General features: G+C 39.1%; 1 protein-coding gene across 1 annotated transcript in view; it reads left to right on the top strand.

The window, feature by feature from the left end:
* The window catches only part of LOC126278100 (L-2-hydroxyglutarate dehydrogenase, mitochondrial), a 75,630-nt gene extending 48,713 nt beyond the window's left edge, over positions 1-26,917 (top strand). Inside the window, exons 5-7 of the mRNA XM_049977951.1 lie at positions 9,357-9,466; positions 9,863-10,042; positions 26,401-26,917. Of these exons, the coding sequence (XP_049833908.1) occupies positions 9,357-9,466; positions 9,863-10,042; positions 26,401-26,599 (489 nt within the window). The 3' untranslated portion in view covers positions 26,600-26,917. The remainder of the gene's footprint in view (positions 1-9,356; positions 9,467-9,862; positions 10,043-26,400) is intronic.
* Positions 26,918-26,961: the final 44 nt, after the last annotated feature.

The raw sequence follows: 26,961 nt of genomic DNA, 5'->3' as shown, positions 1-26,961 counted from the left end.
AGTCATAATAAATAAAGCTAGGATGCTCTGTTTACTATGTATGTAAGTGACGTGTTGACAAACACATTTTTTAAACCACCAGATTTTAAAACTAAAAAATATTATTACTTTACTTGGTTCCAAAGTCTACACCGCAATACCATTATCACTGGTATTTGATTCTGTTTCCGAACTGTCTGATTGTAAATTTATGACGACAGGTTCAAGGCTTATATCCATCATCACTTCTCTATCAAATTATTCTTTCTGAAACTTTTCAGCGTGTTGCATAGACTGTGCCCACACTGAAGGGGTGTGTTGTCCATCGCCTCATGCACAGGCGTTTCAGCTATCTTGAATGTTTTATTTTTTTCTCCCACATAGCCTTTACCCTTTGCTCAAATCAATTCCATGGGGCTATACTGACAGTGACACATGGGTAAATGCAAAACTGTGTGACCCCATTCCCTTACAACGACATCAAGTTTGTACATTCTGTCGCGTGAATTTTATAAATTAATGAGCTGCAGATGACCACACAAGTCTGTTTTACACTATGCGAAGTATTTCTATTTTTTAAGCCAAGGAAAAAATCCACATTCTGGTGTTTGTACTTGGTGTTTCTCTGTAGCAGTTGAATTACAACTGTCAATGACCCACTTCAAAGCAAGGTATGACAAGAATTTTGAACCACGTCATGAAATTGACAACGTTGTTTTCCAAATGGTAGTCACTCCTGTTTTTCTTACACCTAAATACAAGTTTATAGTCAGGAACAAAACCAGAAGAGCCAGCATACAGAATAATTATCTGAGAAACTATTCCTATGAGAACATTAAAACCATCAGTATCATCACTCATTTTCCAACAGATCTTCCTAGAATGATCCCGATTGACCCATGTTTCATCAAGGTAGTACCCTGCTAAACTATCTCCTTCTTGTGTATCTTTATATGGGATGTAGCTCGTGGTGCAAGTGTGTCACTTCTTTGAAATGAAAACTCTCATCCTAACATATTTAGAACCAATCTTTTCTAAATTTTTTACATTTACAGAGCGATTACCTATGAAGCCAGCTTTCTCGTGCATAACCGTAACAAGTTTTTGTGATGTCAGGCATTCACCATTCGCATGGAGCACTATAAAACATCATTCTTAAAACCGTCCATTTGTGTTGCAGATTTCTTACAATTTCGATTGTTTCCCGGTGACATGAAATCAATTTTTTCTATGGTTTGTACAGCTCTTGCTGACACCACATGCCTCTGCAGTCTGTTCTTGTGTCTTCAGGCATAGGTAGACTTACTTTCAAATTCATGTTTGAGAAAGTTATAAATGCGGTAAATAATCCACCTTGCCTGCTTGTGAAGCACTTCATGTGCATTGACTTCATGTGCATTGCCATCACCTGACTTTTTTTTAATCGTACTAAATCATTTGCAGGTACACATTCACAGCTATACTGCTACATGAGAAACACTGACAGTTGAATGAATAATTCTATTGTTGTGAAGTATGGCAACAGAGTTGAGGCAGGAGCGGGATTTTCGCTGTCTTGCTGTAACTCACTGTTAGCCGCTAAGGAAAGAGAGTGAATACTATTGGCTGCCAGCGGCTAATGGTGGGCTTCCTTCCTACATTACATGGACTTTAATTTACTGTTCTGTAATGTATTACACCGAACACAGTGCAGTCTCACTGTGTTTGCTGTTCTCCACCATAGGACGAATCAGTTGCTGTTCATAAGCAGCTGAAAGTTGCTCTCACTGTTGTCAAACAACTGGGAGCTGCTGTGAAAGGGTTTGTTGAAAGGGCTAGTGAGAGTCATGCACCTGAGATACCAAATGTACCCCAGGCACTATCCTCTCATGTGGACCGTGTGTCTTCTGCAGGAAATGTGGGATCTGTCATTACTTGTCCACTTGACTGTGAGTGGTGTGTCAGTGATAGGGGGCTTCCTGTACAGAGAAGAAAGGGACCAGGGAGAGCTCAGGATGCTACAACCAACACAAGATTAAGGTGCTGTCTTCCACTGAAACTGATACTGAGTCAATAAAAACCACTTCATTTGTTGGCAGATATGCTGATTGTGTGTCAAGGGGGCAGACACAAAAGGGAAGGCGTCTGTTAATCATTAGTAGTTCAAATGAATGGTGAATAGTTATCCCTAAGTGAAGTGGCAGCAAAGGATGGAAAAGAACACCATGTGCAACCAATGTGTAAGACTGGAGGCTCATTTAGCATGCTGAAGATACAATTCTTGCTGTCATTGAGGAACAGGGTATAATGAGACCAATGATGCCTGTCATCTTGGCTCTAAGGTCATTCTTTGATTTTCCAGTGACTGGCAGAGAAGGTTGAAAATACCAGTCTTGCTCATGGAGTTTCAACAAAGCTTACAATCTGTCGAGGGGAAGGCTTGAACCAGAAACTATGGAGGTTCGGTGACAAGCTGGACTGTGGCTTCCTGGACTTAAGCCATGGATTTGAGAACTGTAGGGTACCCCCTAAATGGGTCAGATATGCACTACACATCGCAGTCTGCTACCCAGAGAGATGACTGTGTGTGAGGTGCATACAAGATTTTTTATATTAAGCGACTCTGCTTCCATCCCAGATATTGATAGCTGTAGGATAGCTGGAAGTATCAGTGCGGGGTCCAAAGAAATTCTCCTTCACATTTGAGAGTATTAAAATCCTCTTGGTTAACTGTTGAAGCATTCACAACAAAGTTTTGGATGTAATAAGGAAATTTATAAATGAAAGATTGCAATTAAATAAAATCTGCAGGTACTATCTTAATGACTTTAAATTATGAGTACAATAGTAGAAGTACTTTTGAGAATGCAGTATATTTCTGCAAAACACTTATTGGTGTCGATGGTCTAGCAGTTAAATAAAATATAAGTTGAATAACAGGGAAACAGTAGATTCCTACTTCACATAATTAGTTATGAACAACAACATAGCTCATGAGATTAAACTTCCAAACGCTTACTACGTCTTCACTGCAGAAGCCATGGAAATTTCACAAGTACACAAGTCGGAACTGCGAAGTATTTCTACCTATCACGATCACGCACAAACTGCTCCACTCCTCAAGTCTTTCCAGCAACTGTGCGTCTGCGCACCTTCACATCCAGCACTCCCCGTGGCCTGTGTGACTCTCCCTTGCAGCTGCCCTTTTCAGAACTACCCGTGTCCTCTCCGGAAATGATGCTTCTCCCCAACCTCCATACGTCTCTCTTAGTAACGAGCACTGTGATTGGCTCCACGTCTACAAGCCAACATACACTCACAAACATATTGAAACACATGTGAAATACTGGATTTACATTTAAATAGCTTCAAATTAAGTAAATATTTCTACGGGTGGACCATAACCAGGCTCTAACACACATTATTTTAAACAAATTAAAACAACATATATCAAAGGAATAGCAACAAAAGGTAGGCCAGTAGCCTAATGTCTCTGAGCTTTCTAAAACATAGTAAATATTTAACCAATTTCTTCATGAATAGTATATATCAGATATAAACAAAGACATAGATGAATAAATATATTTATAAGCATGCTGCTACCATTTTTTCTTGTCACTGTGGAGTACTTATGGCCTGACGCAATCAATAGTAATCGGCCACTTTGACCTCCAGTGCGATCGGGCTGGACTCCTCTTGCTTCGGCCAACGTCCGGCACCACGTAGTTGGCCTGCCGAGCGGCCCACGTGCTGAGTGTCCCGTGCGACCATGTCAATTCCGAACTTAGAATATTTTCAGGACGCCACAATTTGTCCGTTACCTCACAATATGGATGATACAGGAATTGTAACTGAGGATAGCAGAGCTATGACAGAAAAAGCTGAAGATCATTCTTACAAGTGTGTGTGAGTACTTCTCTGGTTTGTGTGTCACACAACTGCAGAGATGAGTGATATAGGTATTAAAGTCAGTGTTGTTGCAAAACAGCTGAAATAACTAAAACTGAACAAGGTCCCTGAACCTGACAGAATCCCATTCAAATTTAATGCAATAATTACCGCAGTGTTATGCCCTTCTATAACCAATATATACTATAGATTCCATCAATAAAAGGCTGTGCACAGTGATTAGAAAAAAATCACAGCTTTCACATATCCACAAAAGGTAGCAGATACAATCCACTACAGTGCAACTCGGCATTTTCATGTCAACAAATCATTGAAAGATGTGAAAGAAGTACTAAGTCACAGATGATAAATTATGCTTGGTTTACATTTTATATTCTGCTTGTCCTTTTTTCCCTATCACTGAGGGGTTTTAATATTTTTTGAACTTTAAGAGTCTTAAATAAACTTATAATATAATGATGCTGGTGAGGGTGAGTGTAGGGCCGAACTTATCAGGATCTGTAAGAAGCTGAATCCAATAATGTGAGATGAATCTAGATAAATTTAAACTCAGTGCCTGACTAAAGGACAATCATGGCTCTAATGAACAGCTAGGTTGACACGTTTCAGCTGAGGACAATGTTGCACGATGGGAGGTACATTTTGCTTTTGCCGTAGAGAAGAGTCAGTAATTCCAAGGCACCAGAAATATGAAAACCATGTGATTAGTCTATCATGGGACCATTTTGAGTATGGATGTGTGCTCATGTAGTGAAACAGTCTCTAAGAATATGACAACATTTATATCAAGACTATAATAGATGGGAGTTAGTATTTCACTTCAAGGGGATGTAAACTATCAGTGTACAAATCCTGCTGTTAATAAGTCCCAACTACCAAACCCTACCAGAATTAGAGAGAAACAAGACATGAAATCCAGAGTTCCTTTTTGTATCAAGATTTACTCTGTGCCTAAAGAAATGATCACTAGTTCCAAATGTCACAGATCTAGAGTTGTTTTGTAAGCATCTAATGACTTCCATAGTATGACCTTATGTATATATTGTGGAATTTTCCTGTTTTTACTCTATAATTTTGTCTCATGTTTGTAAAATGTATTCCATAATAAGAAATCAAGACCTTACTTCTGTAGTGGTATACCTTCAGCTGTATTCATTTTTGAGATACTGATACCTAAACATAATTGACTGATGGCAGTCCTTTGACTGAGATACCTGAAATATTGCAGTTCATACCTTGTTGCAATATCATCAGTCAGTTACGTTTTATCCTCAGTGTCTTGAAATGAACAAAATTAGTGTACCACTATTGAAATAAGGTCTTCAAATTTAGACAACTTCAAACTCTGTCTTTGTCCATTGCTCCGTTCTCTTTAAAGAAACTTGAGTTTTCTTTCTTCATGAATAATATTTATATTTAGTATTAGTAGTGGCAAGTTAAGAGTTTATCTTTTTCTCTATTTTTCTTGTAGTATGTTTATTAAAATTTTTCTTTCTTTTTCTGTCGAGATTCAATCTCATGTTTTTGTAAGAGTGAATTGATTCAGTCTGTAGTGCAATAGTTGTGCACTGGACAGCCAGCTACATAGCTCATTAACACATCAGTGTGCTTTGGTGACACATCAGAAGGGTAGCAAGTTGCATATCTGGGAGGTTGTCTGCTTTTGTAGTATACTCCTTCAGTTAGTCTTGTCAGGATGGTTAAGATCTGTGCATGTTGAGTGCGGATACAGGAGGAACTAGCCGCAGTTTGCGAACAGCTGAATGCGCTTTTGTCTATGGTCAGTCAATTTCAGGATTGCCTTGGGCTGTGTAGAGGTGGTGGAGAATCTAGCTCATCATATGGAACATTCAGGTGTCGCTTGTTTTGCCCAAGGGCTCTGCTTCTGAGGCACCTCCTAGCGTACCTGATACAGTGGATCCTCTCTCACAGCAGGGTGAGTGCCAATGGTAAGGCTTTCGTGTTGATTGAGGCAGAGGATCGATGTGGATACTAGGCACCTGGCCTTGCCGATTCACCCTGTGAGTGGACAGGTGGCTGCTCCTTCAGCAGGGTCTGAGCAGGCACATTGGGGCAGGGAGGGGGGGGGGGGGGGGAGGTGTTATTGCCTATCGAGAGCTCCAATGTTAGGCGTGTTATGGAGTCTCTTAGGCAGATAGCATTTAGGGCTGCTGGAAAGAAAGCCAATGTGCACGCAGGCACACAGTATGTCTGCCGGGGGCCCTTATCCAAGATGTGGAGGTAGCCTTGCCTGCGGTTATTGAGCATGCAGGGTGCAGTCGTCTGCAACTTGTGACTCACATCGGCACCAATGATACCTGTCACATGGGTTCTGAGGCCATCCTCAGTTCACACAGGCTGCTGGCAGAGGTGGCTTTGTGTGTGGGGTGCAAGCAGAGCTTGCAATTTGAAGCAGCGTTCTCAGAATTGGTTGGGACCCTTTGATTGGAGCTGAGTGGAGGGTCTCAACCAAAGGCTTCGTTGACTCTGTGCTGGTCTTGGCAGTGGATTTCTAGACCTCTGTTATGGTTTGGGGATTTATAGGATTCACCTTGATAGGTCAGGAATGCACTACACAAAGGAAGCAACTACTCAGGTCACAGAGTACTTGTGGAGTGCATGTGAGGGTTCTTCAGGGTGCTCTGATGAACACTCACCAGTTGATACGCAGCAGGGGAAGTCAGACCAGACTCCATTCAGAGTATAGACACTTCAACAGTCAAAACTGTGCCAGTAAACTGTTGAAGTATGTGTAATAAAGTTCCCAAATTTACTGCCCTAGAGGAAAGTTCTCGCACTCAAATTATTCTTGGGACCAAGAGCCGGCTGAAATCCGAAGCGAAAAGCTCTGAGATACTTAGCGAGGCGTGGAATGTATATTGCAAAGACATCAGCAGGGGGTGTTCATTACAGTTGACAAAAATGTTCTTTCTATTGAGGTCGAAGTTGAGTGTGGCAGTGAAGTTATTTGGTTGCATATAATAGGTGTAAATGAAACCAAGTTAATTGTTGGGTGATTTTACTGGCCACCTGACTCCACTGGGACAGTTCTAGAATCATTGAAAGGAGGTCTATGGTCAGTAGTGCGTAAATACCCATATCATGCAATACTTGTTGGAGGCAACTTTAACCTACCGAGTATAGACTGAGATGTCTGTGGATTCATTGCAGGGGGTACAGACAAGACAGTCATACAAAATACTTTTGAACACTTTTCTGGAAACTGTCTTGAGCAGCTAGCTTGGCTGCCCACGTGCAATGGAAATATCTTAGATATTCCAGACCTTATCAACAACGTCAATATAGAAACAAGGATTAGCAATCATGATATGATCATAGCAGCTATGATTACAAAAGTTAATAAATTAGTCAAATGGTCTAGGAGAGTGTTTCTGCTAGATAGTGAACTAAAATCACTTAGTTCCAGTAAGATGGATATAGAAGAATTATGGGCTAAATTTAAGCAGATTTTAAATCATGGTCTAGAGAGTTATGTGCCTAGAAAGCAGGTAATGGATGAATAAGACTCACCATGGTTTAATAATGAAATGTGAAAGATGCTGAGGAAGCAGAGGCTGTTTGCACTCTCAGTTAAAAAGAGAATGCATAAATGATGACAAGCAAAGATTGGTAGAGATTTGTGCATCTTTGAAAAGATCTTTGCGTGGAGCATACAACTACTACCAGCGTCACACCTTACCAAAAGATCTGGCAGAGAATCTGAGAAAATTCTGTTCCTATGTAAAATCACTGGGTGGGTCTAAGGCTTTCATTCAGTCCCTTGTTGTCCAGTCTGGAGTGGCAATTGAAGACAACAGAACAAAAGCTGAAGTTTCAAATTTCACTTTCAACAAATCATTCATGCAGGAAAATCATACAAACATACTTCATATGATCATCAGACAGATTCTCATATGGATGACATAGTAATAAGCATCCCTGGCATAGAGAAACAACTGAAAGATTTGAAGCTAATAGATCACCAGGTCCAGATGGAATCCCAATTCACTTTTACAAAGAATACTCTATGGCCTTGGCCCCAAACCTAGCCTGCATTTTTGTGAATCTCTCACCCAGCACAAAGTCCCAATCGACTAGAAAAAAGTGCAGGTGATTCCATTGTATAAGAAGAGTAAAAGAATAGACCAGCAAAATTACAGACGAGTATCCCTGGTTTTGGTTTCCTGCAGAATCCTTGAAAATATCCTCAGTTCGAATATAATAAACTTCCTTGAGTTTGAGAACTTTATGTCCACAAATCAGCATAGCTTTAGAAAGCATCACTTCTGCAGTACTCGACTTGCAATTTTCTCAAGTGAAATCCTCTGAACTATGAGTGAAGAGCAACAGGCAGATGCCATATTTCTAGATTTCCGAAAGGCATTTAACATGGTGCATCATTGCAAGCTGTTAACAAAGGTACAAACATACGGAATAAGTTCACAGTCATGTGAGTGGCTCAAAGACTTCTTAAGCAATAGAACCCATTATGTTGTCCTCGACAGCAAGTGTTCATCAGAGTCAAGTGTATCATCAGGAGTGCCCTAGAGAAGTGTGATAGGACTGCTATTGCTCCCTATATACATAAATGATTTGGCAAACAAGATGGGCAGCAATCTGCAGTTGTTTGCTGATGGTGCTATGGTGTATGGTAAGGTGTCGAAGCTGAGTGACTGTAGGAAGATACAAGACAATTTAGACAAAATATCAAGTTGGTGTGATGACAGCTACTTCTAAATGTGGATAAATATAAGTTAATGTGCAGGAGTAGGTAGAACAAACTTGCAGCTTTCAGATACAGTATTACTAGTGACCTGGTTGACACAGTCAAGTGTTAAAATATCTGGGCATAATGTTGCAAAGCTATATAAACTGGAATCAGCATATGAGAACTGTGGTAGGGAAGGTGAATGGTTGACTTTGGTTTATTGGGAGAATTTTAGAAAAGAGTGGTTCATCTGTAAAGGAGACCGCATGTAGGACACTGGTGCAACCTATTCGTGAGCACTACCCAAGTGTGGGGATCCATACCAGGATGGATTGAAGGAAGACATTAAAGAAATTCAGAGGCTGGCTGTGAGATTTGTTGCTGGTAGGTTTAGACAACATGTAAGTGATACGGAGATGCTTTGGGAACTCAGATGGGAATCCATAGAGGAAAGGCAATGTTATTTTCAAGAAACACTATTGAGATAATTTAGAGAACCGACATTTGGAGCTGACTGCCAAACAATTCTGCTGCAGCCAACATACATTATGAGTAAGGACCATGAAGATAAGATATGAGAAATTAGGGCTCATACAGAGCCATATACGCAGTTATTTTTCCATTACTCTATTTGCAAGTGGAACGGGAAAAGAAACGACTAGTAGTGGTATGGGTTACTCTCTGCCATGCACATGCGGTGGTTTGTGGAGTATTGATGTAGATGTAGATCACAATAGTTTATCTGTGATTCAGTTGAAATGATTTTCCCTTTTTTCTGAAGGTTCCAGATCCGAGGTATCCATTTTTGGGAGTCCACTTTACACCCCGAATGGATGGCAGTGTATGGCTTGGACCAAATGCTATCCTTGCATTTAAACGGGAAGGCTACAGGTACACAATATGTCAGAGTATAGAAATAGTATTCTATGTTTGATATAATTAAATATTATACTTGTGTCCTCAGTGGCGTAAGATCATTAGATTAATTCTGAGATGTTGCATATGGTAAATTTAATATCGGGGAGATAAATTGCATTGATTCAAGGTGAGTTATGCATCCCACAGGTAATGATAGACCTTCATCAGTGCTATTTCATTTTTTAAGACTAGTGTCAATGATGTATTTCATTGCTGCTGTAATTGGAGTGTGTGTGTGTGTGTGTATGTGTGTGTGTGTGTGTGTGTGTGAGTGAGAGAGAGAGAGAGAGAGAGAGAGAGAGAGAGAACTAAGGAAAGTATTGTTACAATTACATTAAACATTTAAATGATTCATATTTATTTTTCAAGGTGGAAAGATTTTGACTGGAAGGAGTTAAAAGAGGTTTTAGCATATCCCGGATTTCGAAAACTGGCATTTAAATATCTTGGGTTTGGTAGCAAAGAGATGCTAAAGTCGGCATTCCCTTTCCTCCAAGTGAAAGAGCTGCAGAAGTACATACCAGAAATTAAATTTTCTGATGTTGAAAGGTATGTATGTCGTATTAAAATATATTCTTAGAAAACAAAAATTGACTAATTTTGGAATTTTGTTAAAATCTTGAGTAATTTTCAACTTTTAAAATAAAACAAATCGTCCTGAATGGACTATTATCATAAAAGTAAAAAAGAAGAAGCAGGAGAAGACAAAGAGCTCAATACAGTCACTGTACAGTGAGATTTATGTATTTTAAAACAGAGCTTTGAGCAGTGGTGTGCAGTGTTAGTAATCTGATATCACTTCATGTCCATTTCTTGCTAGTTGTCTAAATGAAACTAAAACAAAACTCTATACAGTTGAAAATTGTGTATGGCATCAGTATTCAAACCCAAACGTCCACTTAAATAGAAATGCAATCCAGATTTTAGTTCTCTGTGACAAACTGTTCTAATTTGTGTAAATTTCATTCCAGTCTGCAGTCCCCCACTGAGAAAATATTCCATTATGCAATGAATCTTAATCCTATTGTTTAGTTACCCCCATCCCCCATCATACTTATTCATTTATTCACCAACCAGGTGTTTCGGACTACCATCTGCTTGTGTTATGATTGGTCAAGGATATCACTGTGAGTATGCAAATTGATAGGTTGTCCTGGAATGTATGGAATCTAAGAATTGCTGCAAATCCAGTTGTCATACCATCTCATCTTCTGAACTGTGGGTATTGACAGGAGGGCTACAACTAAAAGTAAATCACAGAAAGTCATTAAAGCAAATAATATTGCTCATCTGTAAGGTAGTTACACTGATTATTTCTGTAAGTGTCTTGACCTTAAAAATTTAACCATAACTTTGCATTCTATTAGGCAGTAGCATTCACTTTTTTCTGGTTTCTCATCACAATGTAGATATGTTTGAAGTAACGTGTGTAGTCTCTCCATACACGTTTCATGTTTCATCAGAGTAGATAGGTGATTATATAAAATGGGAAATTCAGTTCAGAAAAATATGTTAAACTCAGATCTTGTGATTCTAACAATCATAAGTGTGTAAACATTTAACACTTTTTGAAAGTGCCCAAGTAGTTTTCATGTCACTGTGGCACTTGTTGTTGTTGTTGTTGTTGTTGGTAATGTTGTTGTTGTTGTTGTTGTTGTTGTTGTCTAGAGCCCAAAAACTGGTATGATACAGCTCTCTATGCTAGTCTGTTCTGCATGTTACCAAACCGACAATTCTGTGACATTTCAGGATATGTCCTATCGATTGGACCCTTCTTTTAACTGAGCTCTGAAATAAATTTATTTTCTCCACCAATTCAATTCAGTATAACTTTCAGCATTCTTCTGTAACACCACGTTTCAAAAGTGTCGTCCCTTTTTTTGTCTGTATTGTTTTATCACCCATGTTTCACTCCTGTAAAAGGCTACAATCGAGGCACATTTTTTCATATCCTGTCCATGTGCTTCGCCCACATCAACTTATTGCGTTAGTTGTGTTTGATGCTTTACAACATGCTGTGGCTTTAATGCAGTTGGGTCTTATGTATATACGAGTTCTCATGATAGGTCACCTTTCATGCAATTGAAGTTGTGTTATACCTGAGAATGTTTAGTTGTCTGACTGAAACTGGTTGTTTATAAAAAAGTAACAGTTGTTGTGAAAATCATAAATTTTCACAAATATTTAAAAAAGATTTACAAACATTTATATTTGTATTTGATGTTAAGAAATTTCTCTTTTTCAATAATACACTCCTTGCTATTGGCAGTCTACATTTTATATCTCCTCTGCTTTGGACATAATCACTTATTTTTCATCCTAAATAATAAAAACACATCTACCTCTTTTGGTGTCTCATTTCTTAATCTAATTCCCTCAGAATCACCTGATTTAACTTGACTACATCCAGTTTCCCTTCAGTCAACTTTTGTTGATGTTGATCTTGTAATCTCGTTTCAAGAAACTGTCCACTCCATTGAATAGTTCTTCTAAGTCCTTTACTACTGTCTCCAACAGAATTACTCCAACATTGGCCAACTTCAAAGATTTTATTTCTTCTTCATGAGCTTTAATTCCCTTTCCAGATTTTTCCTTCATGTTCTTCACAGCTTGCTTAAGGTACAGATTGAATAATCCTTGGGACAGATCACAACCCTGTCCCATTTTCTCTCAACTACTGGCTCTTTCGTGTCCTCTGAGCCTTGTGACTTCAGCCTGGTTGCTTTACAGTTTGTAGATAACAATTTACTCCTTGTAGTTTGTCAAATCAGTATTGTCAAAAGCTTTCTAACCATGACTCGTTGAACTGATACTTTGGTAATATTCACACTGATCAGCTCCTGCCTTTCTTGGAACTGTTACATTCTTCTTGAAGTATTTTCCTCATTTGGTATATCTTGTATACCAAGTGGAATTTTATTATAATGGATGGACCTCTCAAGGATCTCAACAACTCTGGCGGAATGTTATCTATTCCAGAGGCCTCATTTTGACTTAATTCTTTCAGGGCCCTGTCTAATTCTTCTTACAGTATCATATTTCCCATCCCATCTTCATTTACTTCCTCTTATCTTTCCATAATATTGTGTTCAAATTTGTTTAATTCCACCTTTCAGGATTTTGGATTTGAGGGGGGGGGGGGGGGGGGCAATGCTCGTCTTATCCTCAGTATTCCGGTAAAGCCACACATGCTCCCCTGTGTCGTTCTAAATGTCAAGCACCTCAGGGAGCTCAGCAATCGTTTAATGGGTATGGATTTCCTAATGAAGTAGTAAGTGGCAGGTGCCGCCATTCTGCTGTCGTTGTAAGCTATGGGCATTTTTCAGTGACCACGGTGCGGCGTGGTGGTGGAATGTTGTGTATCACAGGCAAGGGCGATCAGGAGGACATTACAAACCTCTATAAAAAAAATTCCCCAATCTTACGGGAGTGCTATTTGCCAGTGGAGTGGAACAGTTGCTAGTGGGCACCCTCTGTGGATCCTGCTGCACATCTTTGGCAAAGGCTTACACAGATACACAATGCTCTGTCTGGGTGAAGTGCTTTTTCTGTAACTACCTTCTGGAACCCTTGAAGGTACTAAGTGGTTGTATAATGGAACATTACTGGCCAAAACAGCTATATCACAGCAAGCCACTTGCTTCCTCAAGTCAAAACTTTCAAGTAAGTGTGCATTGCACTGCATCCTTTGTTACAGTCAGGCAGTAGTAACATACAGTGACAGCTTGCATATGGACACTACAGAGCTTAAGGAGGAGCGGACAGATAACAAAGGGGTCATTGAAGTGTGAAAAGTAATGCATCATCAGATTGGAACACTGTCAAAATCAGAATTTTTTACATTGCTGTCCAGTTGGCTGATTTTGCCAGATTACATTAAAGCAGGCTTCATAAGACTAAAAGTCAGACCATACTTCCCCAACCCCATGAGGTGTTTCACATACCATAAATTCAGGCAAACCACTGTGGGGTATAAAAATCAAGCTATGTGTGGTAAGACTGCTATGGCTGACATTGTTGAAGGAGCTATTTGTACCTCATCTGAAGTCTTGTCATATGTCAATTATTCAGGTTCACATACAGCTTGGAGCAGAGAGTGTACAATGTTTAAGGAATAAAAGAAAATCGAGAAATTGGAGGTGACTAAGCATGTACTGTATGCTGGAATGAAGAAAGTGTACAAATATCTTCAACAACCAGCATCTACAGTTTTGTTTACTGCACCTCTCACAAATAAACCTGAAAAAGTGTTTCCACATAGAGGTCACAATGGTTTCTGATAGAAAAAACTGGTCTTGCAAATGCACCTTGGAGAAAGAAATTTGAAAGAAACTGTTGCCATCTCATCACAAATTCCAGTCATAAGCAACACTTAGCCCATGCCATAGACATCACACTGGAAGGCAACTGCAGAAGAACATTGTGCCTTGGTTACCAACTCTGAAGGAGAAGACTAAGATGAAGCATACTGTTAGGAAGGCTCAATCAAAGCAAGATGACCATAAGATATAAAAACACCCAGATGACAATATGACTGTTTCCTTTGAGAATTGCTTAAATGAACTCACCAGGCCTCTCCATTGTACCATTTGTGAAATGGCTTCTTCTACACACAGAAGAGATAGGGGAAGACCTAAACCTGCCTTATAAATAAATACAATTTTGTCCTGGGTTCAGGAGTTTGAGACAGTGACTGGTCAATGAAATGTAATTATAATATACCAACAGCCATTATATTAATATATTGTTTTATTAGGCAACCAATTTTCATTTTTCAATCACATCACCTTCAGGCCTGTCACATGTATGACACCAAGCACCACTCATGCATGTATAAGATAAGGCACCAGCATATGTATCTAGTTCCATAGATATCTGAACTACTTGAGCATTGTGTGCTCTTTACACATGTGGCAACAACTCCTACTCACTCCTGTCATGTGTGTGAAGAGCACACATACTCATGAAGTTCAGATATCTAAGAAACCAAGAGTATTGGTGCCACGTGTAAAACATATACAAATGGTACCTGGTGCCATTCATGCAGCAGGCCTGAAGATGATGTGATTGGGAACATTGAAACTGGTTGCCTAATAAAACAATATCAATGTAATGGCTGTTGATATATGTAATCTTCCCCTTCCTTTCTTAATTCCAGTTATTGTTCACAATGAGCAAAGTATTTTATGAAAAATTTGAGAGGAGTGAAGATTACAATAAACTTTCTAGTTTACATAGCTTTTTGTGTAGAGTTGGCTCCAGTTATTCTTGTCTAGGTGTCTGATTGTTGAAGCTGAAATTCCCACATTTTAGGTCCTCATGGTTGAATTTATCTAAATAAATCTGAAGATAGTTTTTGCAGAATTTTTGTTGTTACGTTAATATATTTTGTCACATTTTATTATATCGTACAGCCTTTTGAATTTCACATTAACAAAACTGAACTTACATTGTTCACCCAAAATACAAAAATACATCTGATAACATCAGAGATGTGTTTACTACTACTTCACTCTGCTGTAATAACCATAATCCAAAGGGTTTACAATTTTTCTTAACAAATGAATTTCTATTAATTTTTATTATTATTTCATAAATGAATCCAGAAGTAAATGTAATAAACAGTACTAGATTGCATAATTAGTAATAGAAATTCTAAGTGTGGCAAGTAACTCGTAATTTCAATTTTTTTAAAAAAATAATTTTAACTGTTCATTGAGAGCTAGTACTTATCAACTATAACATTAAAAAAAAGTAATTCCTTTTCATAAATTTTAGCTTGAAGTATAACATGTTGTGTATAAAATCATATGAAAGTTTTGAGAAAAGCAACTGAGATAATATTGACCTGATCAAAATTCTAAAAATAATAACTACTACTGTTGAGGAACAGTAATGGTAGAGGGGGATATCCTGTTACAATATCCCCCTCACATAATATGGAAACAATGTATTTACAGTATTTTGTGGCCTACTATAAAGTTTGCCAAACAGTGAACAAAATCATGCCAGAAAGTAGAATACAGTTGTATAGAAGTATCTGATACATCACATATTACAGAAAATGTAAGAAAAATATCTACTATACAAGTCATAACCTATACATATATGAGAACATGGCATTCAGATTTTTGGATCTGTGGAACATTCTGTCTCAGGACAGTTGATACAAAGTCAAAACTACAATATTACAACACTAAACTATAGAAATAAGTGCAGAGGCAGTGTAAATTACTGGAATTACAAATTGCAAGTTTACGTCTGTAAAGTCACACCTTCAAAATCATAAAAAGAGAAGAAAAAATATTTAGAGTGTAAGTGTAGGATGAGTGAGCCAATTCAAAAAACTCACAATGATGGCTACAGACCAGAAGAATAAACTCAATCAAAAGTAGGAATATAGCACAAAATCAATCAGCCACATAGACCAGAATATTAATGGATATGTTGACTCATCAAGGGAGAAAGTAATTAAAAATATTAGGGCCTATGCTTACGATGTGGGGACTGAGCCATGAACCAAACCACACTGGGTACACACCAGTAGAAATGTTTTGTCACAACAAAATGAATAAAGTTCATAATCATATATCAGTAAGTTCAATCATATGGTACGAATAATAGACAGGGTGTATACAATCCGGGACAACCGGGAGATCCAGGAAAAACGTGGAAATTTTTTCATCCGGGAGAAAACTGGGAAGAACCTGGGAATTTTTTAGTATTCTGGGAATTTTTCGTTGTTTCAGTTTTCAGTTAATTTTTTGTAATTTTCACTGCTAATAACCAATACTCTAACAAAGGATATTACTGTATCCTGCTACTGCAGAGTAATACTGGAGCATTAAAACATGAACGAGAGAAAAAATGGAAATAGAACTTAAATTGCAAAGGAAATACATCATATAAAATAACACAGTGCACATACAAGCGTCTGCCAACAGCAAAATGTGCCAAAGGCTTTAGGAAGACTATGCAATGCTTCATAACAACAAATTGCCTCCGTTGAGCGTGACATCATAACTGTTTACATTGGATTCATTTAAGCAGTTACGAATGGGCTCATGCACACGCGCAGTTGAGTCGCATATGAGTAATAACTTCTCCCACTTCTGGCTAAATAAGTGTGGCTGTTGGCTGTGTAAGCAGCAGTAGCAGCAATCAGCCACATGGTACCCGGAAAAATTTTACTGGCGTACCCAAGATGCCAGATTCACACAAGTGCAGCAGGCCCAGATCTAGTAGGGGCTGGCAAACTGGGATATCTGAATCGGGCGGCAATTGTGGGGGGAGGGGCAAATTCATATTCTTGAGGAAAAAAAAAACCCTTGTTTCACAATGCACCCAGCATCCAGCACACGTCGGTCTATCGATTATTCACATGATTTTGAAACGCACTTCTGCTGGTTTTTGGAAATTTTTGAACACCGTATAAGTTGATTTCTGAATGAATTAGAAGCTGATTTTTGAATGCTTGCATGTGTACGTGGTGTCTCTGCGCATCTAGAAATGAACTTTCATGCAGACAAAACGGTACGGGCATATACAAGCTGAGCGGAACAAAGCCGAACTGGTGAATGCCAACTGCTGCTTGTTTAGCATTGCAAATGTTTAGCATTGTTATAATTACCAGTGAAATCCATAGATTCAGACTACCAGAGTGGAAATAAATAACAACAGGAATAACAGGCAAGACAGATTATGTATTATCTTCACGGTGTATCCAAGAACGTGAAATTCTGCCAAAATTTTTTTTTCCAGGTCGCTACATGAGACAGGGCCAGTTGTAGTCCCCGGCTGGCAGCTGCTTAAGTTCCATTCTGGGAGTAGCGCGGAAAACGCATTGTACAAACACATAATAAGGCCTAACCAGAGAGTAATTGCTGGATAACTAAACCGGTGATTGTGGCAGGGTTAGTAAAGTTAATCGGAGAATGACTTTTGACAGTAGTAGGAATAGTTACAGAATTAGTGATGACATGATTGTTTGTTAGAACAAAGAAGGAGAAGAAATTGGGACGTCACACAAATTATGGCAGAATATGACGATTCCAAATTTATACAAAAATTTTGTTCTACTACTTTTCGGTCTCGTGCATGTGAAACTGGAGCGTATGAATGAATGTGAAACTATTTCCTAACATAAAGCTTTTTCATTGTAGTAGGCCAAATAGGTATTTTGTATTGGCACTTCGTGAATTATATTGTCATACTATAAAAATGATCATTATTGCCAAAACAGACTCGCTCATGTGGTGTGTGGTACAATTGTTGTAATATTAGAAAGGCCTATTTTGTTTTATCTAGCACACAGTGACAAAATAGACGTAATCAGATCGAGTAAACACAGCAGTCTTGGGTACTATTTGTATTAACAGCTTTATCAGTATTAGACGACGACATTTTGCATTTTCATGTAGCAAAACATTTGACGAACTTCGATGAAGTAATAGTTCTTTCACAGAAGGGAAAGCACGCCATGTAAACCTGTAGCAAGATCAGGGAGAAAAATTTGCTTGGACTTGAGGATTGAAGAATTGTGTACTGTCTTGCTTGTCTCTTGTCTGTACTGGTTTTTCTGTATCCTATGTTTAATTTTATGTCACACAAAACAGCAAGTTATTGGCTAACAGGCAATAAAGTTTGCAGATTTTCTGAAGAGTTCTTGTTCTCCCAGTTACAAGTAATCCCATTAATTTACTTTACTTATGACAGCGAACTGAGTGTTCTGTACCGACAAGTTACTCTGTAACTGCAATATATGACCTGAAGATGGGCAGCTAGCCTCAAACCGGTAATTGAAAATAAAGAAGACCGATCGAAGACTGAAACGCCATATTTTATTTAACGTCACTTGTTACAGAAGCAACACAAAATGCATTACAATTTTTCTTGAAAAATGAATTTCTGTTAAGTTCATTTACTATTTCATAAATGAACCCAGAAATAAATGTAGTAAACAGTACTAAATTGTGTAAATAGTAATAGAAATTTTAAGTGTGCCAAATAATTCATAATTTCAAATGTTTGTAAAAAAAATAATTTTAACTGTGCATTGAGAGCTAGTACTTATCGATTGTAACATCGAAAATAAAGTAATTCCTTTTCAAAATTTTAGCTTAAAGTATAACATATTGTGTATAAAATTATATGGAAGTTTTTAGAAAAGCAACTGACATAATATTGACCTGTCCAAAATTCACAAAAAATAATAGTGATATTGACAACTGCTATTGACGAAAAGTAATGCTAGAATTATTACATTTTGCTTTATGGATGGCTCCTGTGCTCCAGTGGAAAATGAATGGGCTCAGAACAAGTGGAGGAACCAAAGCTGTTGGCATGGGGGAGATCCCTGTGTGTGTGTGTGTGTGTGTGTGTGTGTGTGTGTGTGTGTGTGTGTGTGTCTACAGGAAAACACATTTTAAACATATTGATGTCCCTGTGCTTGAGTGATCAGCCTCCATCGAACAGATGACCTCAGTCAGGACAGTACTAAAGGTGGGCTGTCTGTCTTTGTGGATGACACTCTCCACTCCGCTTCTGTTCTTCTTGCAAAAGCTATTCAGGCAGTTGCTATCACACTGCACATTTCATTTGAAGTTATACTATGTAATGTGTATCTGTCATCTAATGAAGTTTCAAATATAGAGGTTCTTTCTGACCTGATTTCACAACCATTCTTGGTTGTAGGAGATTTTAATGCACATAATGTGCTGTGTGGGTGTGGCAGGGGTTGAATTCTTGAAATCCTCCTTGTGTCAGAAGAATTTTGCCTTCTTATTTCTATTAATAGCACACATCATCCTGCTATGGGGTTATTCTCCACCACAGCCCATATAGATGCTCCTCAGTGGTAATTGCTTGATGACTTGCATTCGACTGACCACATCCCTGTCTTGTTACATCTCTCAGATAGAGCTGATCCTGAAAGAAATCCACCACAGTAGATGCTTAGCAGAGCAGAGTGGATGCTACAGAAACAGCTAGCTATTTTTGAACACCAATACAGCATCCAAGACTGAGTGCATCACATTACCAGTATATTCCACCATGCCGCTGATGCATTTATCACAAAGTCCTCAGGCCAGTTTCAGAGGCAACACATCCCATGGTGGAATATCAAGTGTGTCTCCTTAATTAGGGCTAGACAGATGGCTTTGCAATACTTCAAATGCCACCCATCTGCTATCAACCTTGCAGCCTTTTCATTTACAAGGGAAAAAGCATGAAGGACAGTCAAAAAGAGCAAGAAGAGGCTATGAAGAGCATTTCTGGGCTTAATAAATCATTCCACTAGTTCTTCAAAGGTATTGGACACCATAAAGAGGATATTTGCTGAATTTGTGTGAGCACCTATAAGTACTATACTGAAGCTAGGATGTCTCCAGTCTGTATCTGGAAACAGCACAGACAATGACAGAGTACTTCAGTTTGATCGTTGCCACCAAAAACCAGGATCTAGCTTTCTGCCACTTTCAGCAATTAATGGAGAGGAGTGGTTGGAATTTCCATTCCAACAAAATCGAGGACTACAGCTGTCCCTTTCCTATGCGAAAACTTAGGAGTTTGCACCAGGTTTAAATCCCCTACAGCATATTACAGTACCCGACACAGGATTAAAAGTATATTTTTAATCAATTCGGTTAACTCGTAATAATCCTGAATCATGGAAGAAGACAATTTTAGTACCCCTTCTGAAACCAGGAAAGGATCTCACATTGCACAATAGTAACATAAGTGTGACCCTCACAAGCTGCGTAGGAAAGACATTAGAACACAAGGTCAACCATAATCTGACTTAGGTCCCAGAATCATGGGAATTACTTAGTTGACATACGTGGAGGTATCGTTCTACTCTTGACAACCTCATCCTGCTGGAGGTGGAAATATAACTATCTTCCCTACCCAGACAGTACCTCATATATATTTTTTTCAACTAGAGAGTACCTACAACACTACTTGGAAACATCGCAACCTAGGACAGCTTCACAAATGTGACTTCAGTGAATGACCACCAATATTCATTCGGTCCTTCCTTTCCACATTATGTCTTGGGTATCATGTCAGTGTTACTCTTTCCGAGCAGTTTGATCAAGAAAATGGTGTCCCTCAGTGATCTGTTTTAAGTGTGAGTCTATTTACTATTGCCATAAATGATATTATGTCAATGGTTAAGTCTTCCATCTGATGTTCATTGTTTGTGGATGACTTTACCATATTCTGCTCCTCATTCATCACTGCAATTAGATAAGGTGCTTGGAGGAGTGAGCAGATAGCTTATGTTTTAAATTTTCCTCAGAGAAATGTGACTTAACTGAAATATATTGAGATTGAGATACAGACCATCAAACATTTTAAATAGTTTTTTTTTAATCTTTTTGAAACCCTCGTATGTGGACTAAATTTGAGTCAAACATAAACTGAATATTGTGATTTCAGAATATATGAATATTTAAGAATTACTGACTAATTTGGATTTCAGTTAAGTCATTGTTTTGGAGAATGAGTTAGCTGTTCTTGTTGCCCTCTTAACCTGCCTATTCTTAAAATGAGGGATAGTGTTCTCGATTTTAAAAATTTGGTAAAGTTTCTTTGTCTCACATTTGATTGAAAGCTGACATGGTTACCATATCTGAAGAATAAAAGGCTACAGGCCTAAAACATTGAATTATTTTGAAATGCGTCAGCCAAGGATGATGGGAAGCAGACCAAACATGTCTGCTCCAGTATTACGAGGTGTTTGTGCGAGGAACATACAGAACCAATCTGATTCTCAGCCTCTTTTGTTGAGGCTGGTGAGCCACTGTTCATCTTCCAGTGGCAGAATGCTTCTGATGCACTATATATGTGTCCTACTATCAACCCCACAGCCACCAGCATTCCATACCATTGTTTGTCCTCTAATGGACCAACTATTCAGACACAGACCACGAGCAATGATGCCATTTGGGATTCGTGTGCGGCAGGATCTAGCAGCTCTTAATGTGGACCATGTTTCTGTACTACGAGGTTGGAGTTGTTCAATTCCTTGGTTAATAAAGATTCCCAGAGTTTTTTTTGATATGTCAGCAAACAAAAGGAATTATACACAGGGCTATGTTTTTAAATCAATGTTTTACAAAATTTTATCTGGGCACTGTGAATGTATTCTGGTTTGCACTGTTGGGTCTAAGACAGGGAATTCCACTGCCTGTGTTGCGTCATTTCCAAAATATGTTCTCAAGGCTTGCTTGCCTCATGCAATCACTGTGTATGATAATTATATACGTGCTTTTTTGTGGTGTGGGGGATTGTAGCAGATCCAGTGTTATCATGCTACCAAATTCCTCAATTGCAACAACTCCCTAAGTGCCTTTCAGGCTACTTGTCACATGTACCCAGCAAAAGTGTATATGCAGTTGATCAGTAGTATACTTTTTCACTTACAGAGACAGTAGAAGGAGGTATCATTCTGCTGATTACCAGGGCAAGAGGGAATTCAGGGTAATGAAGCAGCAGATGTAGCAGCTAAGAATACGTGTGTGGAAAATACAATTTCTGAGCATGCTGCCCATGTCTGTGCAGTTACTTCACCTGAGGCATAGGATCCTGCGTCTGTGGGAGGAGTAGTAGTTAGGGTTGGGGAACAACATGCTGCGGTCAGTGAAACAAACAACATGTCTGTGGTGTTCCTCTTTCTGGCCACTGCAGTGAGAGGACGTACAGTTAACAGTCCTCCAGATAGGGCAATGTCCTCTGACGTATGGATTTCTCCTCCAGCAGGAGGCAGAATACGCTAGCTTTTGGCTTGTGGTGTGTAGGTGTCTGTACATCACATTTTAACAGTGTGTGCTGTATATCAAACTATAAGCGCTGCATCTAGCTTACCAGCAGACCTGCCATCTATTTTAGGAGATGATGAATTGAATGTTGTTGGTGTTTGATGTCTGAACTTCACAATAGTTTATTATATAATATGATTGGATATGTAAAGAAATGTAGTCACCAAGTGGTGGCAGGAAAAGATACACACAAAAAGGTTTAACTTATGCAAGCTTTTGGAGCCCGAGTCTCCTCCTTCCGGCATAATAGTTGAAGGGGAAGGAAGAAGGGTGGAAGGAAAGAACTGGAGAGGTTTAGGAAAAGGGATACAGTTCAGAAAAGTCACCCAGAATCCCAGATCATCGGAGTCTTACCAGACGGGATGAAAAGGAAAGCCTGATTTTTGGGGACTGTACCAGATGAGATTTGAAAACCTGAGAGCTTAAAGGTGGAAGACAGGGTAATACACAAGACAGAGATTACTGCTAAAACATTGTGCATGAGTTCATAAGAGTGAAAAGGAAAGTGCATTGAATGTGACAGCGGTGGGAGGGGGGATGGCTTAAAATAGGTGGGTCAGAGAATGAAAGAAGTGGAAAGCTAAAACGGAGTGATGAAAGGAGTAGTTACTGTGAAGAAATGCTGAGACCGGAGGAATTAATGTAAATTAAGGCCATGTGGGTGGTGAGAACCAAGAATATGATGTAACACTAGTTCCCACCTATGGAATTTGGAGAAACTTGTGTCTGGGGGAAGAATCCAGATAGTGTGTGTGGTGAGATGGGCACCGGGGTTGCGACTGTCATGTTGTAGAGCATACTCTGCAACAGTATATTGGTATGGCCAGTATACATCCTCTGTCTATGCCCATTCATCCTAACTCATACCTGTATGATAGTCATGCTGATTTAAAAAGCTGAACAGTGTTTACATTACAGCTAGTTTATGATGTGTCATTTCACAGGTGGTTCTCCCTTTGATAGTATATGTTTTGCCAGTTATAGAGCTGGTATGGGTGGTGGTAGGAGGATGCATAGGTCAAGTCTTGCAGTGGGGATGGTCACAGTTGTAGGAGCCATATGGTACTGTGATGGATGTAAAAAGAGCATAGGACACACCTCAAACTTATATCTGCCTTAGATGATTAACACCTACAATGCATAGTACAAAGACTCCTTCCTGTATTAAAGATACTAACCATTTCCTAGATCATCTGAAATCTGTGCCTGTTAATTTCCCTCCATGAATCTTTCTTGTCACCATTGATGCCATCGCCCTCTGTACCAACATCTCCCACATTCATGGTCTGTCTGCTGCTAAACATTTCCTCAGTCAGTGCTCACTGATTCCAAACCTAAGACCTCCTTCATGTTCACCATAATCAACTTTATATTTGCCAACAATTACTTCATCTTTGAGGGGCAGACATACAAATGGATCAGGGGTATGGCGGTGGAAACCAGGATGCAACAACTGCAACAACTCCCTAAGTGCCCTTCAGGCTATTTGTCACACATACCCAACAAAAAAGTATATGCAGTTGATCAGTGGTATACTTTTTCACTTACAGAGGCTGTAGGAGGAGGTATCATTCTGCTGATTACCAGGGCAAGAGGGAATTCAGGGTAATGAAGCAGGAGATGTAGCAGCTAAGTTGCTCCTACCCCTGTGACCATCCCCACTGCAAGCCTTGCCCTATGCATCCTCCTACCACCACCTATACCAGCCCTATAGCTGTCAAAACATATACCATCAAAGGGAGAGCCACCTGTGAAATGACACGTCATATAGCAGCTGTGCCAAACTTTTCATGGGTCGCTTGAAGGGGGCTTTCTTGGGATCGATAAGCTTTCAGCCCCTAGTTTGGTTTAGATACATTGGTGACGTCTTTGCCATATGGATTCATGGTGAGGTTGACCTGTTAAAATTCCAGGAATCTCTAAATACATTCTCCCTATTAAATTCCACATGGTCCTATTCCAAATTCCATGCCGCTTTTATTGGTGTTGACCTTATCCTCACCGAAGGCCAGCTACACACTTCAGTCCACATTAAACCTACTAACAAACAACAGTACTTACGTTTTGACAATTGCCATCCTTTCCATGTCAAACATTCCCTCCCATACGGCCTTGGCATTTGAGACAAACTTATTTGTTCAGATGCAGACTCTTTACAGCAATACGCCACCATTTTCACCTCAGCCTTCACTGAACATAATTACCCCACCAGCCCAGTTCAAAAGCACATTTCCCAGGCCATCACATCCAATCCTGGTACTGCTGATCCCTTCAAAAAGAACTTCGGGAGACACTTCTTGACACTCAGTATTGTCATGCTCTTGCATGTATTAACCAGCTATTTCAGCAAGGCCGTGACTTCCTAAAATTATGCCTGAAATGAGATCCTTTGCGTCTTGAGATTTTGCCCATCACACCTAGAATAGCTTTATGTCACCCTGCCAATCTCCGCAATATCCTTATCAGACCCCATTATCCTTCTGTACCCATCTCCCTACCCAGTTGCTCCTACCCCTGTGACCATCCCCACAGCAAGCCTTGGCCTATGCACCCTCTTACCACCACCTATACCAGCCCTATAGCTGTCAAAACAAATACCATCAAAGGGAGACCCACCTGTGAAATGACATGTCATATAGCAGCTGTTATGTAAACACTTAAAAGCCTTTTACATCGACATGACTACCACCCAGGTATCAGTCAGGATGAATGGGCATAGGCAGAGGGTGTATACCAGCAATACAAATATCATGCTGTAGACCATGGTGCACAACCGTTACATACAATGCTCTTAGCTTTTTACTCTTATTAACTCGTGCGAGATGTTTTAGCAGTAATCTCTGTCTTGGGAAGTACCTTTCTTCCATCTTTAAGATCTCAGGTTTTCAAATATCATCTGGTGTAGTTCCTAACAATCACTCTTTCCTTTTCATCCTGTCTGGTAAGTCTCCTCTGGCCCAGGATTCTGGGTGACTTATCTCAACTGTATCCTTTTTCCTAAACCTCTCAAGTCCTTTTCCTTCTCTCCTCTTCTGCCAGAAGATGGAGCCATTGGCTTTAAAAGCTTGCATAAATTAAACATTTTTGTGCATGTTCTCCTGCTGCTGCTTGGTGAGTATTTTTTTTACCTATCCAATTGCATTATATTGTCAAAAATTGATTGTTTCAGTAGTTTATTAGGTAGACAGTTTTAATGTTTTTCCAAGGAGATTGCTTCACCTTGTATTTTCCCATTTATTAACTGGGCATAGTTCCCTGTTACATTATGTTAGCTTCTGTGTTGTTACTGCCTGTATATTTTAATCATAAACTGACTTTGGTCTGCTACCTGAAAGTGTGACTGTGAGGCAATAGAGAGTGTAACAGGGTGGCTGAGTATTACATTTTATAGTTTACCTTTTGGTGCATACTTTCCACTGCATACACCATATTTGTCTCTAATTAGTAGGGTAAGGGAGCTAACGATCTCACTGTTCCTTTCTCAGGGCCATACAACACTTTGCATTTCTTCTCTACACATTTCTTCTCTACACATTTCTCCTCTACATATTCCTGCTTTGCCAGTTTTCACTTTCTGCCATTCTAACTTTTTAGGTGTCTGTTTTCAGTTGCCACATTTTTTATATTTACTTGTTTATCTATTAAATTCAGTGTATCTTCTGGGCCTCATCTTTTTGCATGTTTGATTATCTGTTGCCTTCACTGTTTCATCCCTCAAACCTACCCATTTGTCATCTATTGTATTCTTTTCCCTGGTTTCAGTTAATTTTTGCCCAATGCCCCCCTTTAAAATGCTCACTCTTCTGGCTCTTTCAGCTTACTAAAGTTCCTTACCTTTCTACGATTTTTCTTAAGTCTGGATTAAATTGTGATCTATGCAAAATTTGAACTTCTGTCTTCCCTTCCCCATCTGAAGAAATGCAAGATTAGTCAGTCAGTCAACATTACTGCTTTCCATGCTTTTACATGCCTGTGCTACAACATAAATTTATTATATGTAATTTCATTTGAACCTGCTTTTTTGTATGGTAATCTTGAAGTAAATGATATGTTCATTGAGTAATGAAAGTACATGTCTTTCAGAGGGCCTGCTGGAGTTCGAGCTCAAGCCATGGATACTTCAGGGCAGCTTGTTGATGACTTTGTCTTTGACACTGGAGCAATAGGGGAGTTTGGTGAACGTATTCTCCATTGCCGGAATGCTCCTTCACCTGGAGCTACATCAAGTCTAGCCATTGCCATGATGATAGCAGACAAAGCCAAAGCTGTTTTTGATCTGTGATGACCACTGGGCAGCATTTCCTTTAGTACAGTCTTTTTAAGCCTGCACAAATGGTTATTTGTTAATATTATTGTATGCAAGTATTTTTATATTTATATGTTGAAGACTACAATATTTATTCATCTGACTGTGTTACATTTGTTGCAATTGTGCTGTTGATTTGTTAAGCACTATTGACGAGTATGTACTTCGTACCTACAGTGCCTCTCTCATGAACTTATTTGTTGACTGCTCTATGTTTTACATATTGAGACATATGCATTTAATCACATGTTTATTCAAAGTATTTTGATATTAAAAATTTGTTCTTGAGTGTTATGTTATCCTACATTGCTAATAACTAGATAGTCTACACAGTAATT

This window comes from Schistocerca gregaria, chromosome 6 (assembly GCF_023897955.1).
Source record: "Schistocerca gregaria isolate iqSchGreg1 chromosome 6, iqSchGreg1.2, whole genome shotgun sequence".
Lineage (NCBI taxonomy): Eukaryota > Metazoa > Arthropoda > Insecta > Orthoptera > Acrididae > Schistocerca > Schistocerca gregaria.
The sequence above is the reverse complement of the archived record's forward strand: the minus strand, read 5'-3'. Positions and strand labels throughout refer to the sequence as shown.